Below are 11,847 nucleotides of genomic sequence, written 5' to 3' on the forward strand. Positions count from 1 at the left end.
ATTCTAAAGTCTTTCATTAAACTGTAAGTTTCCTCAAATTTCCACTAAAATCCAACCTTTTGCCCCAAACCTTTTCCTCATCGTCCTTAATGCTAGAACCTTCTTTCTGAGATTGTCTCCAACTTATCCTGTGCATATCTTGTTTATACGTGGTTGTTTTGTGTATTGTCTCCTCTGTTTGACTTGTGAGCTCCTCAAGGGCAAGGACTGTGTTTTTGCCTTTCTTTGTATCCCTGGCACTTAGCACAGTGCCTAGCATAGAGTAGGTGTTTAATAGTTGGCTGACTGATTTCAAAGTTCTTTTTCTCTGTATCTTTGTTATCTTTGCACAAATTATCCTCCTGGTTCTGCTCACTTCACTCACTTCAGCACAGGCTGCTGGTCTCATAAAAATTCACCATGTTGGGGATCTTGTAGTGGGCCCAGGAGAAGCAGTAGGCATTTGGGGTGTTATATGTGTAGTGATAGAGCTGTGGGCCCCACAAATATAAGCAAGGACTCCACATATGAGGAGAGGGGGCTGTTGTAAAGTGTAGCTCTAAAGGAAACAGAATAGACATGTTAAACCTGAAAATTTGGTTGAAGGAAACAACAGAGCTAGGTGATAGAAAAATCCATGTTGTTTATTATTTTCCCTTAAAGCATAGCTAGGCTAGCTTACTTGTACGTACAAGGAGTCAGAGTATAAACTCTGGCTGCCTGAACAAAGCAATGAGAAAACTTATATACGTTATTTTAGCAGAGCTAGCAAGCCTGTATGACCTCATTTTTATGACCCCCATGTATGTTCAACCATGATACAAGAAGAGGATTTTCCTTAATGGAATAGAGTTGTAAAGGATGTTGACAAAAGTCAGTTGAGACTACAGCCCAGCGTCTCTGTGTCTCATTACATTCCATAACATAGTATATACCTGTAGAATATTAAGCAAGGTAATCTCTCTTGGGGTTAGAGTGATGTCCTTAATGATCTGGCCTTGTTGACAGAGGTAAGGGTATTGCCTGAGCAAGCTTTTAGAGAGAACAAAGAAGCCCAGGTCCTGGATCTTCATCCAGTTACTCATTAAATCAGGCTCTGGGTCTACTTGAAATTAGAAATGATATAAAATAGTATAATATTTTCCACAGACATCTCTAGCTTCATCCTCTGCTCCCCATCCCACCCCCATGCATCCCCCTGCCCATCCTCCAAGGCAAACTTTCATTCCTGCAAGGAGGGGAAGCAGGAGTTTTTTTGGGGTGAGACCACCATTGCTTACCTCAGAGTGATTGGGGGTACCAGACTGGAATCTGTCTATCTGCTCCCTTGAATATTGCTTGTCTAGGGGATATGATTGCTTTGTCATTTTGGGGGGAAGGGACACTCCAAGCTCTATATCCAAGACTTGACCCCTTCCCTACCTAATATATCAGTTCCACAATGAAACCGTATAGAGAATTGCAAAGAAACCTATTTATACAATTCATAGCAAAACAGAAATCAGAGAAGGTATCCATAGGAAAATATGTGCCAGACTACAGAATGAAGGAGCTCTCTCACTGAGATTGAGATAACTCAGCTCAACCAAGAGAGAGTGTCCCAGATCTCATTCAAAGGGAAACTCCCTGAAATCTCTAGAGTGGTAAGCTAAGAATAGGAACATGATGACAGTTGCCCAATCTTCTCATGTCTGCCCAGAGTCTTTTCTTTTAGCAAAGTGAGGTGGGGTTGACCTCTTCCATCTTCTCACTCAAAACTGGGTGCCTACTCAATGCTCCCAAAGGAGGACTCCTGATTGCAGAGACCCCAAAGGAGAGGACTGTCTAAAGATGGAATATTAATCTCTTACCAACTCTGACCCATCCTTTATGCCAGGTAGGGCCTTCATCTTTATGAATAAGTAGTGAGTCCCACATCAATGGGCTTTGAGGCTGAGAGAAATGATTATTAAATAATCAGTTATTGGGGGAAATCCAATGTTTTTTCCTTTCCTATTTCCTTATTTTCTACTCTGTCAAATCAGCATCTGAAGGACATTGCTGATAATGAGATTGGATTAGTTTTTTCCTCAAACTTGTTCAGATACCACTCAGGTGGGGAAGCCCATTGTGTCTCAGGCTTGGGTGGGGGTGGGGGGGTTAGCTTCTTTGTCTAGATTGCCTGGGGCTGGGAGTAAAAGTGGCATAATTGTCCCTCAGCCCCTCATTAGAATAGGTCCACCCCTCATTATAATATTCATTCTCACTAATTGTTAACACCTGTTGGGGAAGACGCTCCACACCCCGCCCCCCCCAACAAGAACATATAAGGGTCAAGAAGAAGCCACCATGATCCATCTTTGTTCCATGAGAGATGGCCAGATGACCAATCCTTTTATTAATTACTCACTAACCATAATAAATAAAATGATTACTTACCCAGAAATTATGTCTCTTGAACTTTTTATACGTCACAGGACAAGGGTTACATATGGAGCAGGGAGGAAAGGGGTGGCATGGAGATACCTGCTCTGAATCTAGGAGAGCCCCGCCCCCCTCGCCCCACCTTGACCCTTCTGACTTCGGACAGCAACAGTGAAGGGAGACACGACTCTAAGTTTTTGAGGCAAGGAGTTTGGAGGGTTTAGTCCTAGGGGGGCACTGGAAGCAGCTCTTACTGGCTGTTAAGAGCCAAGATCTGATTAAAATTTTCAGAGTGAACATTTACACCCCAGAAGTCATCACATGGTATAAAGCAGAAGCTTGATTTCTTGTTTGGTTGATTGTCTAGACTTAAGAAAGTGATAGAGAAAATGTTAATGATGCAAATTGAACTAATAACTGTATCATTTGTACTTTTTTTCTCAGAAGATGTTGTCACCTGTTTATACCCAGTCTCCATTTTTCATTGACCTTGGACCATTCTTTACTTCAATTCTTTGGACCCTAGTATTCCATGAGTCATAGTTATACAACAACCCCAGAAGAAAAGTCTTTTTTGTTTGTTAGTCTAGATCTGGGGTGGGGACATCTTGGTGTGGAAAGTACATCCACTGGGTCAGGCTGGCCACTGTTTGTAATTTACAGTGTCAGAGTGTTGCTGGCAGCACTGACGACTCACTTGTCCATGCTCATGAAGCTAATATGTGTCAGAGGCAAGATGCTTATTGAAGAATTATTGATATTTTAAGAAATAGGCCATTGTTTCAAGGAAATTTGTGGGGTCACTAAAAGAACTGTATAATTTTCCAAAGGCAGTAGATTCTGAGTGTTCCATCAGTGTCTGTCAGAGGAAGCTCCAAGAACTTTGGGTTGATCATTCTGTGGTTGATTTGTTGGAAGACATGGGCACAAATCACACAGGATTTGCAGACACGGATGAGTTGTGAACTTATGATCATAGAATCATAGATTACAAGTGGGAAAGAACCTAAGAAAGGGGAAGAGGAAGGAAACAAGTATTTATTCAGCACTTAATATGTGCCCAGAACTTTCCTAAGAACTTTACAAATATTATCTTGATCCTCACTACAACTGGTGAAGTAGGGCCTATTATGATCCCTACTTTACAGTTGAGGAAACTGAGGCAAGCTGAAGTTAAGTGACTTTTCCAAGGTCACAAAGCTAGTAAGTGTCTGAGGCTGGATTTGAACCTAGGCTCAGGGCTGAAAACTGAGTCACCGTGAATGCCTTAAATTACTCAGAGTTACAAAGCCAGTAAGTGTCTAATGTAGGATTTAAATCATGGTCTTAAGTCCATTGCTCTATCCACTACTCCACACTGCCTGTATGGTTTTTGTCATGAGAAGCAGTGCCCTCATCAATGAAATTGGAAACTTTGGGAGCATTTGCAGTTTAACCTCTTTTATTGCTTGCAAGATGTTTTTATGGATATGCCCTAATTTGGCCTGTGTTACAACTTCCTGAAAAAGGTAGTGCAGAGATCATTATTCCCTTTTCACAGATGGAGAAACTGAAGTTCAAAGGTGAAGGAATTTGCCTAGGTTGACACAGCTAATAAATGATATAGCTGGACTTGGAAAATTTGGGGCCTTAGATTCTGAATCCTTGGGTTACCTTGTCTCCATGCATGGGAGAACTAATTAAGACTGGAGGAGAAAAGCCTGGGGAAAACATAGGCTCAGGACATCCCAGTTCTCTTTTTGTTCCAGTCTCTTCGTCGGACTGATCTACCTTGCACCCCACTGGGGGAGGGTCTTGATACCATGTCCCAGCTGTTCTTTTCTGTCTTTCCATTGTCCTTAAATATGTGGGCACAGGTTGTACATGCAGCCCTGAGCAGCCTGAATATGACTGTTCCTTGGTATCCAGAGGTTATACCCTCATACCCTGGGAAAGACAGACAGAAACAGTTCTCCTATATGTCCCAGGGGAGATCGGTCCATATCAAGCCACTTTCCCAAGAGTCAAAAAAGTGGATTTAAAGAGTGGTAGAAGAACCCCTTGCCCTTCTGAGATGGAAGGTAAGGAGAGAATCTCCCGAGGATACCCCTAGTTTCAGAGCAGCCCAGACAGTGATGTTAGTGATGTCAGGGAGTGCTCCCATGCCCATTATCATGCTGTATAACTGTGAATCGTGCTATTCCTCACTCTGGGACTGGGTCAAAAGGCAGGAAAATCATTCGATTCACCAAATGGCTTAGGTTCAAAACAGAGGCCATGTGCCAAAAGGAGTACAGCCATGGGAATGAGGGTCTTTGGAGGTAGGAGGAAAGCACTTTCAGGAATAGACACTGAGCTCCCAGGATGCCTTCATGCTGGGCTGGAACTTTCTCTCTCTTTATAGGTAATAGATGACTGAGAAGTAGTGAAGGTAAGAAAACATTCTTAGAATGGATAAAAATATATTTCTCCAAAATACTGACAGGCTGTATAATCTTCCTAAAATAAGGGAACTGAGATTAGGGTAAAAAGGGAAGTAGATATTAAATTATGACCCAGGATTTCTAATGTTGAAAGTATCTGAAATAATGTATCCTCCCCTGACCTCATCATTAATAATGAAGCTTGGTTTAACCCCTTGAAATATGAGATCCTCCTCAGGAATGGGCTACGAACAGTGAGGGCTGTGGGTGACAGTCTCAGTCTCAGGATTTCAAAGACATAACATTTGGATGTGCTATCTGTCCATTCCAGTTCAGGTTAGGGAACAGTAGTTTGGGGTGATGAATAGAGTCAGGTCCAAAGCATGTATTAAGCACCTACTATGTGCCAGTCCCTGGGCTAAGTGCTGGAGATTTAGAGAAATAAAAAAGATGGTTCCTCTTCTCCAGAAGCTCACACATTTTTATTCCCATTTTTTTTTTCAGATTATGAAACTGAGACTGAGATAGGTCAAGTCACTTGCCCAAGGTCCCACAGGTAAGAAAGTGTCTGAGGCAAGATTCGAACTTAGTACTCGATTCACTTCATCATCTTTGGGGTTGTTAAGTTATTTCAGTTATGTCCAATTCTTTGTGACCCTCTTTTAGGATTTTCTTGGCAAAGATACTGGAGTGGTTTGCTATTTCCTTCTCCAGCTTATGTGACAGAGAAGGAAGCTAAGGCAAACAGGGTTAAGTGATTTGCAACTAGTGTCTGAGGCCAGATTTGAACCCAGGAAGATGAGTCTTCCTGATTCCAAGTTCTGTGATCTATCCACTGTGCCACTTAGCTGCCCTTCATTTGTTTTTTTTTTTTGGCAAAGAGATTGTAGTGGTTTACCATTTCCTTCTCCAGTTCATTTGACAGAGGAGGAAACTGAGGCAAACAGGGTTAAATGACTTGCCCAGAGTCACACAGCTAGTACATGTCTTAGGCTGGATTTGAACTAAAATCTTCCTGACTCCAGATCTGGTGCTCTATCCACTATGCCACCTAGCTTCCCCCTTAGTTATTTAAGGATAGAAAACAGGCAGCAATATTAACAGGTGTAATTCTGATAGGCAGGGATGGATTGGCACAGACTTCAGAGCTTTATCAATCATTACTAACCATGCTGGCATGTACAGTTTTAAGGGTTCTGGTAAAGCACAAGTCACAAACCTAGACTGTGTAACACCCACCCACACATAGCATGATGCAATGTTGACTCAAATGAAGGAAACCCAATGCTCAATAGGAAATAGATAAGAAGTTTAGGAAATATGTTACAAGCCTGGCACAGAGGTATGACACAAAAATGATGGGGGACTTCCATTGTGCAGACAACTGCCAGTTCCATGCCATAAGCAGAAGAGCTATTAATTTCTTAACTTGCCTTAATGATAATTTCTTCATTCAAAAGGTGAAGGAACCAACAAGGAGAAATTCCGGATTCTCACTAATGGAGGAGGGTAGGGTGGACTCTGTTTTCTGGGGTGGAGATTATGGGAACTTTAAGGGACTGGGAAAAGAGTAATCACTACCTCCTAGAACTTGTGACAGAGGAGAGAAAATACGGACATAGGGTCTGCATACTAAAATTTGAGAGAGCAGGTTTTAAAGGGTTAAGAAGGAATGGGCAGGAATAGACTAAAATTCTATTTCATAAGTCAACCTGGGAGGATTGGGAAACCCTCAAGAAAGAAATTCTGAAGACACACAAGGAAACAATTCCAAAGAAGAGGGAAAATGAGTTATCTGAAGAGAGCGGTATAGGCATACTAGGCATTCACCAGCCAAATTAATTTTTTTGTTTTTAAATAATATTTTGCTTTTTCCCAATTACATATAAAGATCTTTTTAAACATTCATTTAAAAAACTGAGTTGTAATTTTTTCCCCTGCCTCTGTCAACTCCCCCCTTCCTGAGATGTTAAGCAATTTGATATAGGTTACACATGTGCAATCATGCAAAATATATTTTCATATTAGTTATATTGTGAAAGAAGGCAGACCACCCCCTCAAAAAAAGCCAAAAACAAAAACAAAGTGAAAAATAGCATGCTTCTGTCTACATTCAGATTTCATCAGTTCTTTCTATGGATGGGGATAGCATTTTCATCATGAATCCTTTGGAATTGTCTTGGATCACTATATTGCTAGAGAATAGCCAAGTCATTCAAGTTGATCACCATACAGTGTTGCTGTTACTATGTACAAAGTTCTCTTGGTTCTGCTCACTACACTTTGAATCAGTTTATGTGCAACTTAAGATTTTTTAAAGATCCATATAGAAGGTATAGAAGGAGAGTCAAGCAGAGGAAAATGAGTATAAGAGTTTGGCACAATCCTGTGAAAATAGTGTCGGGAGCTAAATCTCACAATGAGCTGAGATTGGTACAAGAAGCCAAGGACAACAGAAAGGGTATTGTATTTTTAAGCAAAATTAAAGGGAAAAGGAGTATCAGAAATTATAGCGCTACTAAAAACAAAATATATAAATAATAACATAAAAAGAAAAGATAGGTTTAAAACTTCAGGTAGATGGGACAATAAGAAAGGCTAGGCTTTTAAAAAAATGATTCTCTTGATATCTTGACTTTTTTCTGTTCTTCGGGATGAATTTTGTTATTTTTTTCTAGCTCTATATGATAATTCTTTGGTAGGCCACTGAAGATTTTTGAGGAGGAGAATTACATAATCTGACCCTGTGCTTCAGGAAGATATTCTGGTTGCTACGTAGAGGATAGATTAGAGAGAAGAAAGGTTTGAGTCTCTCATTAAGAGGCAATTTGAATAGCCTAGGCCAGAGGTGATGAAGGCTGAATCTAAGGTGGTGGCTATGTGACTGGAAGGATGTAAGAGATATTGTGGAGGTAATTTTGATAGGAGCTGGCAGCTGATTGGTACAGCACCTGGAAGCTGGCCAGCACTCTTTTAACTGAAGGATGCTGTCTCTCCTTGGGAGCTACCCCAGTGCATATAAACTAGGGTTGGATGTGCAAAGTTTGCTTCCAAGGAGAATAGCTGCTTTGTAAAGGAAGATAGGACTGTAACTACCAGTACTACTATGGAAAAGTATTAAGCCCCTTCCTAGTTACTATTCCCAAATCCTCTCTATTCCCTGATCTCGGGGAGCCCCTAAACTCTATTAAAGTTTTTCGACTTTCTCTGAAATCCTTCCATTCAGCCGCAAAACCTGATGTAATCATAGGATCATAGACTCATCCATAAAGAGCTTGAAAGGACCTCAGAAACCATGTGGTACAACACCTGCATTTTCCAGGTGAGAAAACTGAAACTGTTCCACCCAAACTGAAGCCCACCATGAAGCTCACCATTAGAAGCCCACCATTAATCCCCTTTGAGCCCACCATTAATCCCCTTTATGTTCTTGTCTTTGTCTCTGCCCTACACCCTGAAAAGGCTTGAAACAGCCTAAGGCTTAGTCTGGGTAGTTTTCCCAAGGCTAGTCCCTTGACCTCCCCTTTCCTCACGATTCAGCATTCTGTATATTCTTTCTACATCAGCATTATGTGCAAGGATCAGTTGCTAGGGTAAGGCATAAGTTTATTTTAAGGAGAAACCCCCCGGTTACCAAGTAACCCCACACCCTGGGTTAGGGTGCAGCTATTCTGCTGACCAAGCTAGGTCCCCTTCCCACACAGACCATAGATCAAGTAGGAGTTACTTTCTGGGGAATTCTACCTTGTACTCTCTATCCAGTTATAGGAAACTGGTCGCGCCCCTGAGGGCCACCCATTCTAGGAAGTGAACCACCCCGTGTCACAGGATGGTTGCACCTTGAATCTAATGATATTCCCAAATTAGCTCTGAGCTGATAAACTCAACCAATGGCTGATCTTTGCTTCTGTAAGTCATTGCTTCTGCTAGCGACCCTCCCTAATTGTGTCATTGTGGTTTTTGCCTTTATAAGCCTGTAAGTCCCTCAGTTTGGGACTGCCTGATTTGAGTATATACTCCAGGTAGTTGTGTGCTTGATCAATAAATCCACACCTTAAATTTACCTTGAACCCAGGTCTCATCTCGCTGTTATTTTCTACACAACAAAACCTGTGGCAGGAGAAGCAATCTAGTCTAATACTCTTATTTTACATATGAGGAAACCAAGGTCTCGGAGGGGTGAGGAATTTGCTTAAGGTCCCATAAGAAAAAGAAACAAAAGATGGCTTCATATTCAGTCCAAAGTAGCTTTATTTATTTCTTTTAAAAATATAACTTTATTCTCTTCAAAGCGTCTGGGCAAAGAAAGCCATGGCTCATAGCAGATGTTCCAGAGATACCCGTGGATCAGTCACTTTGTCACAGTGTCATACAGACACTAGCACCATGAGATCAGACATTGAGGTGAGGGTCAGGGAGGTGGAGGGAGAGAATGGCACGTGGGCCCTCCTCACAAGCATCTGATAAATAACACAATTCAACACTAGAAATAAGTTATGAACATTAAATATGATAAAGTAGTTTAAATTAAAGTCAGGGGACATTCCAGAGCCTTGAGTCAAGGCCAGCTTGACTCAGATGTTGCCACTGGGGACAGTAGAGACTTTTCTGGCTCAGGTAACTCATTCCTCAACCCAACAGGAACTTGAACTCTTTCTCCCATGCTTCCAGGCCTTCCTTCACTTCAACTCTTTGACATACTTCTGGACCCATGGCTCCTTAGGGTTGGCACAGGCTTGGTGCCCCCTTTTGGTGAGGAATCTAGGGTATGAGAAATAAAAAGATAAAAAATAAAGACATTCAGCTTCTGGGGAAAGAAGAGGAAATTACCACCAGATCTGGGTTTCTATGTCCCTCTGGTACCAGAGGCAGCTCAGGCCCATTGTCCTTTTTTTTTTTTTGGGAGGTGGGTAGGGCTCATCCCTATATCCTTGAGAACCTAATCCTCCCTCAATTCATATCTATTCTTTGGGGTACTGGTTCTTAAAACATAATCCAGGGAACACCTAGAGTCCCAAAGACCCTTTCAAAAGTATTCATAATAGTTCCAAGTTGTTAAAATTTTTAATATGATAAGGACAGATAGATATAGCCTATACAAACAACAGCTTTTTGGGCCCCCTAATAATTTTTAATAGTGTGAAGGGGTCTTAAAATCCAAAGATTGGAGAAGCATTGCTTTCAGGGACTTTGGTCTCTCTTTGTTTTCTTCTCCCTTGCCCTTATCCTCAAGTGAGAACAGTTCCAAACTGTCCCTCTACATGCTCCAGCCCAGGTTTGAAGCCACAGATCAGTTTTTTTCATTTACTATCTCTCCCTTATGCCGGCTAGAGCATCAACCCCAATGGCACAGAATCATGGGGCAAATGGAAGCTTTCTTCTGGGACACCTGGTTGAGTTTCTCCTAATTAATTTTAGCAGAGGCTATAAACTATCTTTCTTCATGGTCCATCCCAAGGGATTATTTTCTTCTTCCTGGGTCCTGACAGCTTCTCCCCATATAACCTTTGCCTCTCTTCCCGAAGCATGGTCATTGGCACCTCTACTCACATGATGGCTGGCTGGGAGCATTGGCTACTGGTCTCATAAAAATCCACCACAAATGCTCGAGGGATCTTCCGGGAGGTGTAGGAGAAGCAGCAAGCAGTGGGAGTGTCAGACCCAACTGTAAGGAAAGAAACACTGTGAGGTCTGTGTCATTCTTTAGCAGAAGTGGGGAGAGGATGACTCAACACTACTGGGCTTAGAGAGATGTGGAAAGAGCAAAGGAGACTTGGGGAAGAAATGAGAAGTCTCTTCTTCTTTTTTTTTTTTTTGGAGGGGGAAAGGCAGGGCAATTGGGGTTAAGTGACTTGCCCAAGGTCACACAGCTAGTAAGTATGTCAAGTGTCCGAGGCTGGATTTGAAGTCAGGTCCTCCTGACTCCAGGGCCGGTGCTCTACTCACTGCACTGCCTAGCAGCCCCAAGAAATCTCTTCTTTACCCCAAATATCCTTCCCTCTTTATTATGAATGGTATCCTGTTATAGTGAACAGAACTTTGGACTTGGAGTTAGGAAAACCTAGGCTTTGAATTCTGCCTCAAAAACTTATGAGCTCTGTGTCCCTGGGCAAGTCACTTAACCACTCTGAGCCTCAGTTTCCTAATCTGTAAAAAGGGTAGGATAACGATAACACTTCTCTCATAGGGTTGTGGTGAGGAGCAAATCCCGTGTCTGGGGAAGTTAGCAGGAAATACCTCATTTTGGAGACAGAAGCCTATCGAGGGATGGCCCGAGCCATCTTGCAACCTTGAGTGGGTTTCATGCCCTACTTTCACTGAAGAATCTCAGTCTATCAGTTACAGGTGCTGTGCTCTGGTCCCTGCCTCCTCCAAATCATCTCTCCTCCCAGTTAGAAAGAGAGGGATGGTTTAGAAAAAGGGAGAAGGGAAACATACTGACCTGTTAATGAAGACACCTGATAGCAGAAGGCAGTGGCCATGATGAGAACCGAGAAGATAGCCAGAGAGCTTCTCATGTTGTTGGTGAAGGGCAGGAGGTCTAGGAGTGTGATAAGCCCTTCAGCTGGGAGAGACTGCTGAGCTCCCTCTGTCACCCACTCAGTGCCTGGCTTCTTTTTATAGGGGATGCTAGAGCTTAGGAAAGATTGGAACATAGAAATTTTCCTAGTAAGGTTGATGTCATGACGCCACTTGCACAACCAAAGGGCACCCTGTGTGACCACACGGCCCCAGAATAACCAAGAATAGTCATGATCTCTGCTATTGGTTCTGAAGTCTCCAAAGGAGTGGACAATGGGGAAGCAGTTGTAGGGGGAGGAGGGTGGAAGGGGAAATTAGTTTCTCTAACAAGTCAGAGAGAAGGGTATCAGGCTGTCACTATTAATAGTTTGTTCCTCCTCATGCGAGCAGAGCTATATGTAGGCTGTCCAGTTAGTTTCCCTTCCAAGGAGTTGAAACTTTTGATGTGCCATGTGATGGTTCCAACCACAACAAGGGGCTACCCCACAGTCTCATGATTAAAGAAGCAACATTAATTTCCCGACTCTAGAGAGAAAGAGAA

The 11,847-nt window shown here is 42.3% G+C and overlaps 1 protein-coding gene across 1 annotated transcript; it reads right to left on the reverse strand.

Moving 5' to 3' along the window:
• Positions 1–9,020: 9,020 nt before the first annotated feature.
• On the reverse strand, positions 9,021–11,372 carry LOC118857095 (C-C motif chemokine 4-like). Its single transcript, XM_036767700.1, has 3 exons — positions 11,227–11,372; positions 10,335–10,449; positions 9,021–9,545 (listed from the first exon to the last, which is right to left on the reverse strand). The coding sequence occupies exons 1-3, from the start codon at positions 11,300–11,302 to the stop codon at positions 9,464–9,466; spliced, it is 273 nt and encodes a 90-aa protein (XP_036623595.1). The 5' UTR covers positions 11,303–11,372; the 3' UTR covers positions 9,021–9,463.
• Positions 11,373–11,847: the final 475 nt, after the last annotated feature.

Source organism: Trichosurus vulpecula, chromosome 7, assembly GCF_011100635.1.
Source record: "Trichosurus vulpecula isolate mTriVul1 chromosome 7, mTriVul1.pri, whole genome shotgun sequence".
Classification (NCBI taxonomy): domain Eukaryota; kingdom Metazoa; phylum Chordata; class Mammalia; order Diprotodontia; family Phalangeridae; genus Trichosurus; species Trichosurus vulpecula.

Excerpts from the sequence above, each read along its gene's own strand:
- LOC118857095 (XM_036767700.1), bottom strand. The coding sequence starts at position 11,302 with ATGAGAAGCTCTCTGGCTATCTTCTCGGTTCTCATCATGGCCACTGCC. Across the intron at positions 10,450-11,226 it reads TCAGGTGTCTTCATTAACAG|TTGGGTCTGACACTCCCACT; the intron begins GTCAGTATGTTT and ends CTTTCCTTACAG. Across the intron at positions 9,546-10,334 it reads TGCTCCCAGCCAGCCATCAT|ATTCCTCACCAAAAGGGGGC; the intron begins GTGAGTAGAGGT and ends CTCATACCCTAG.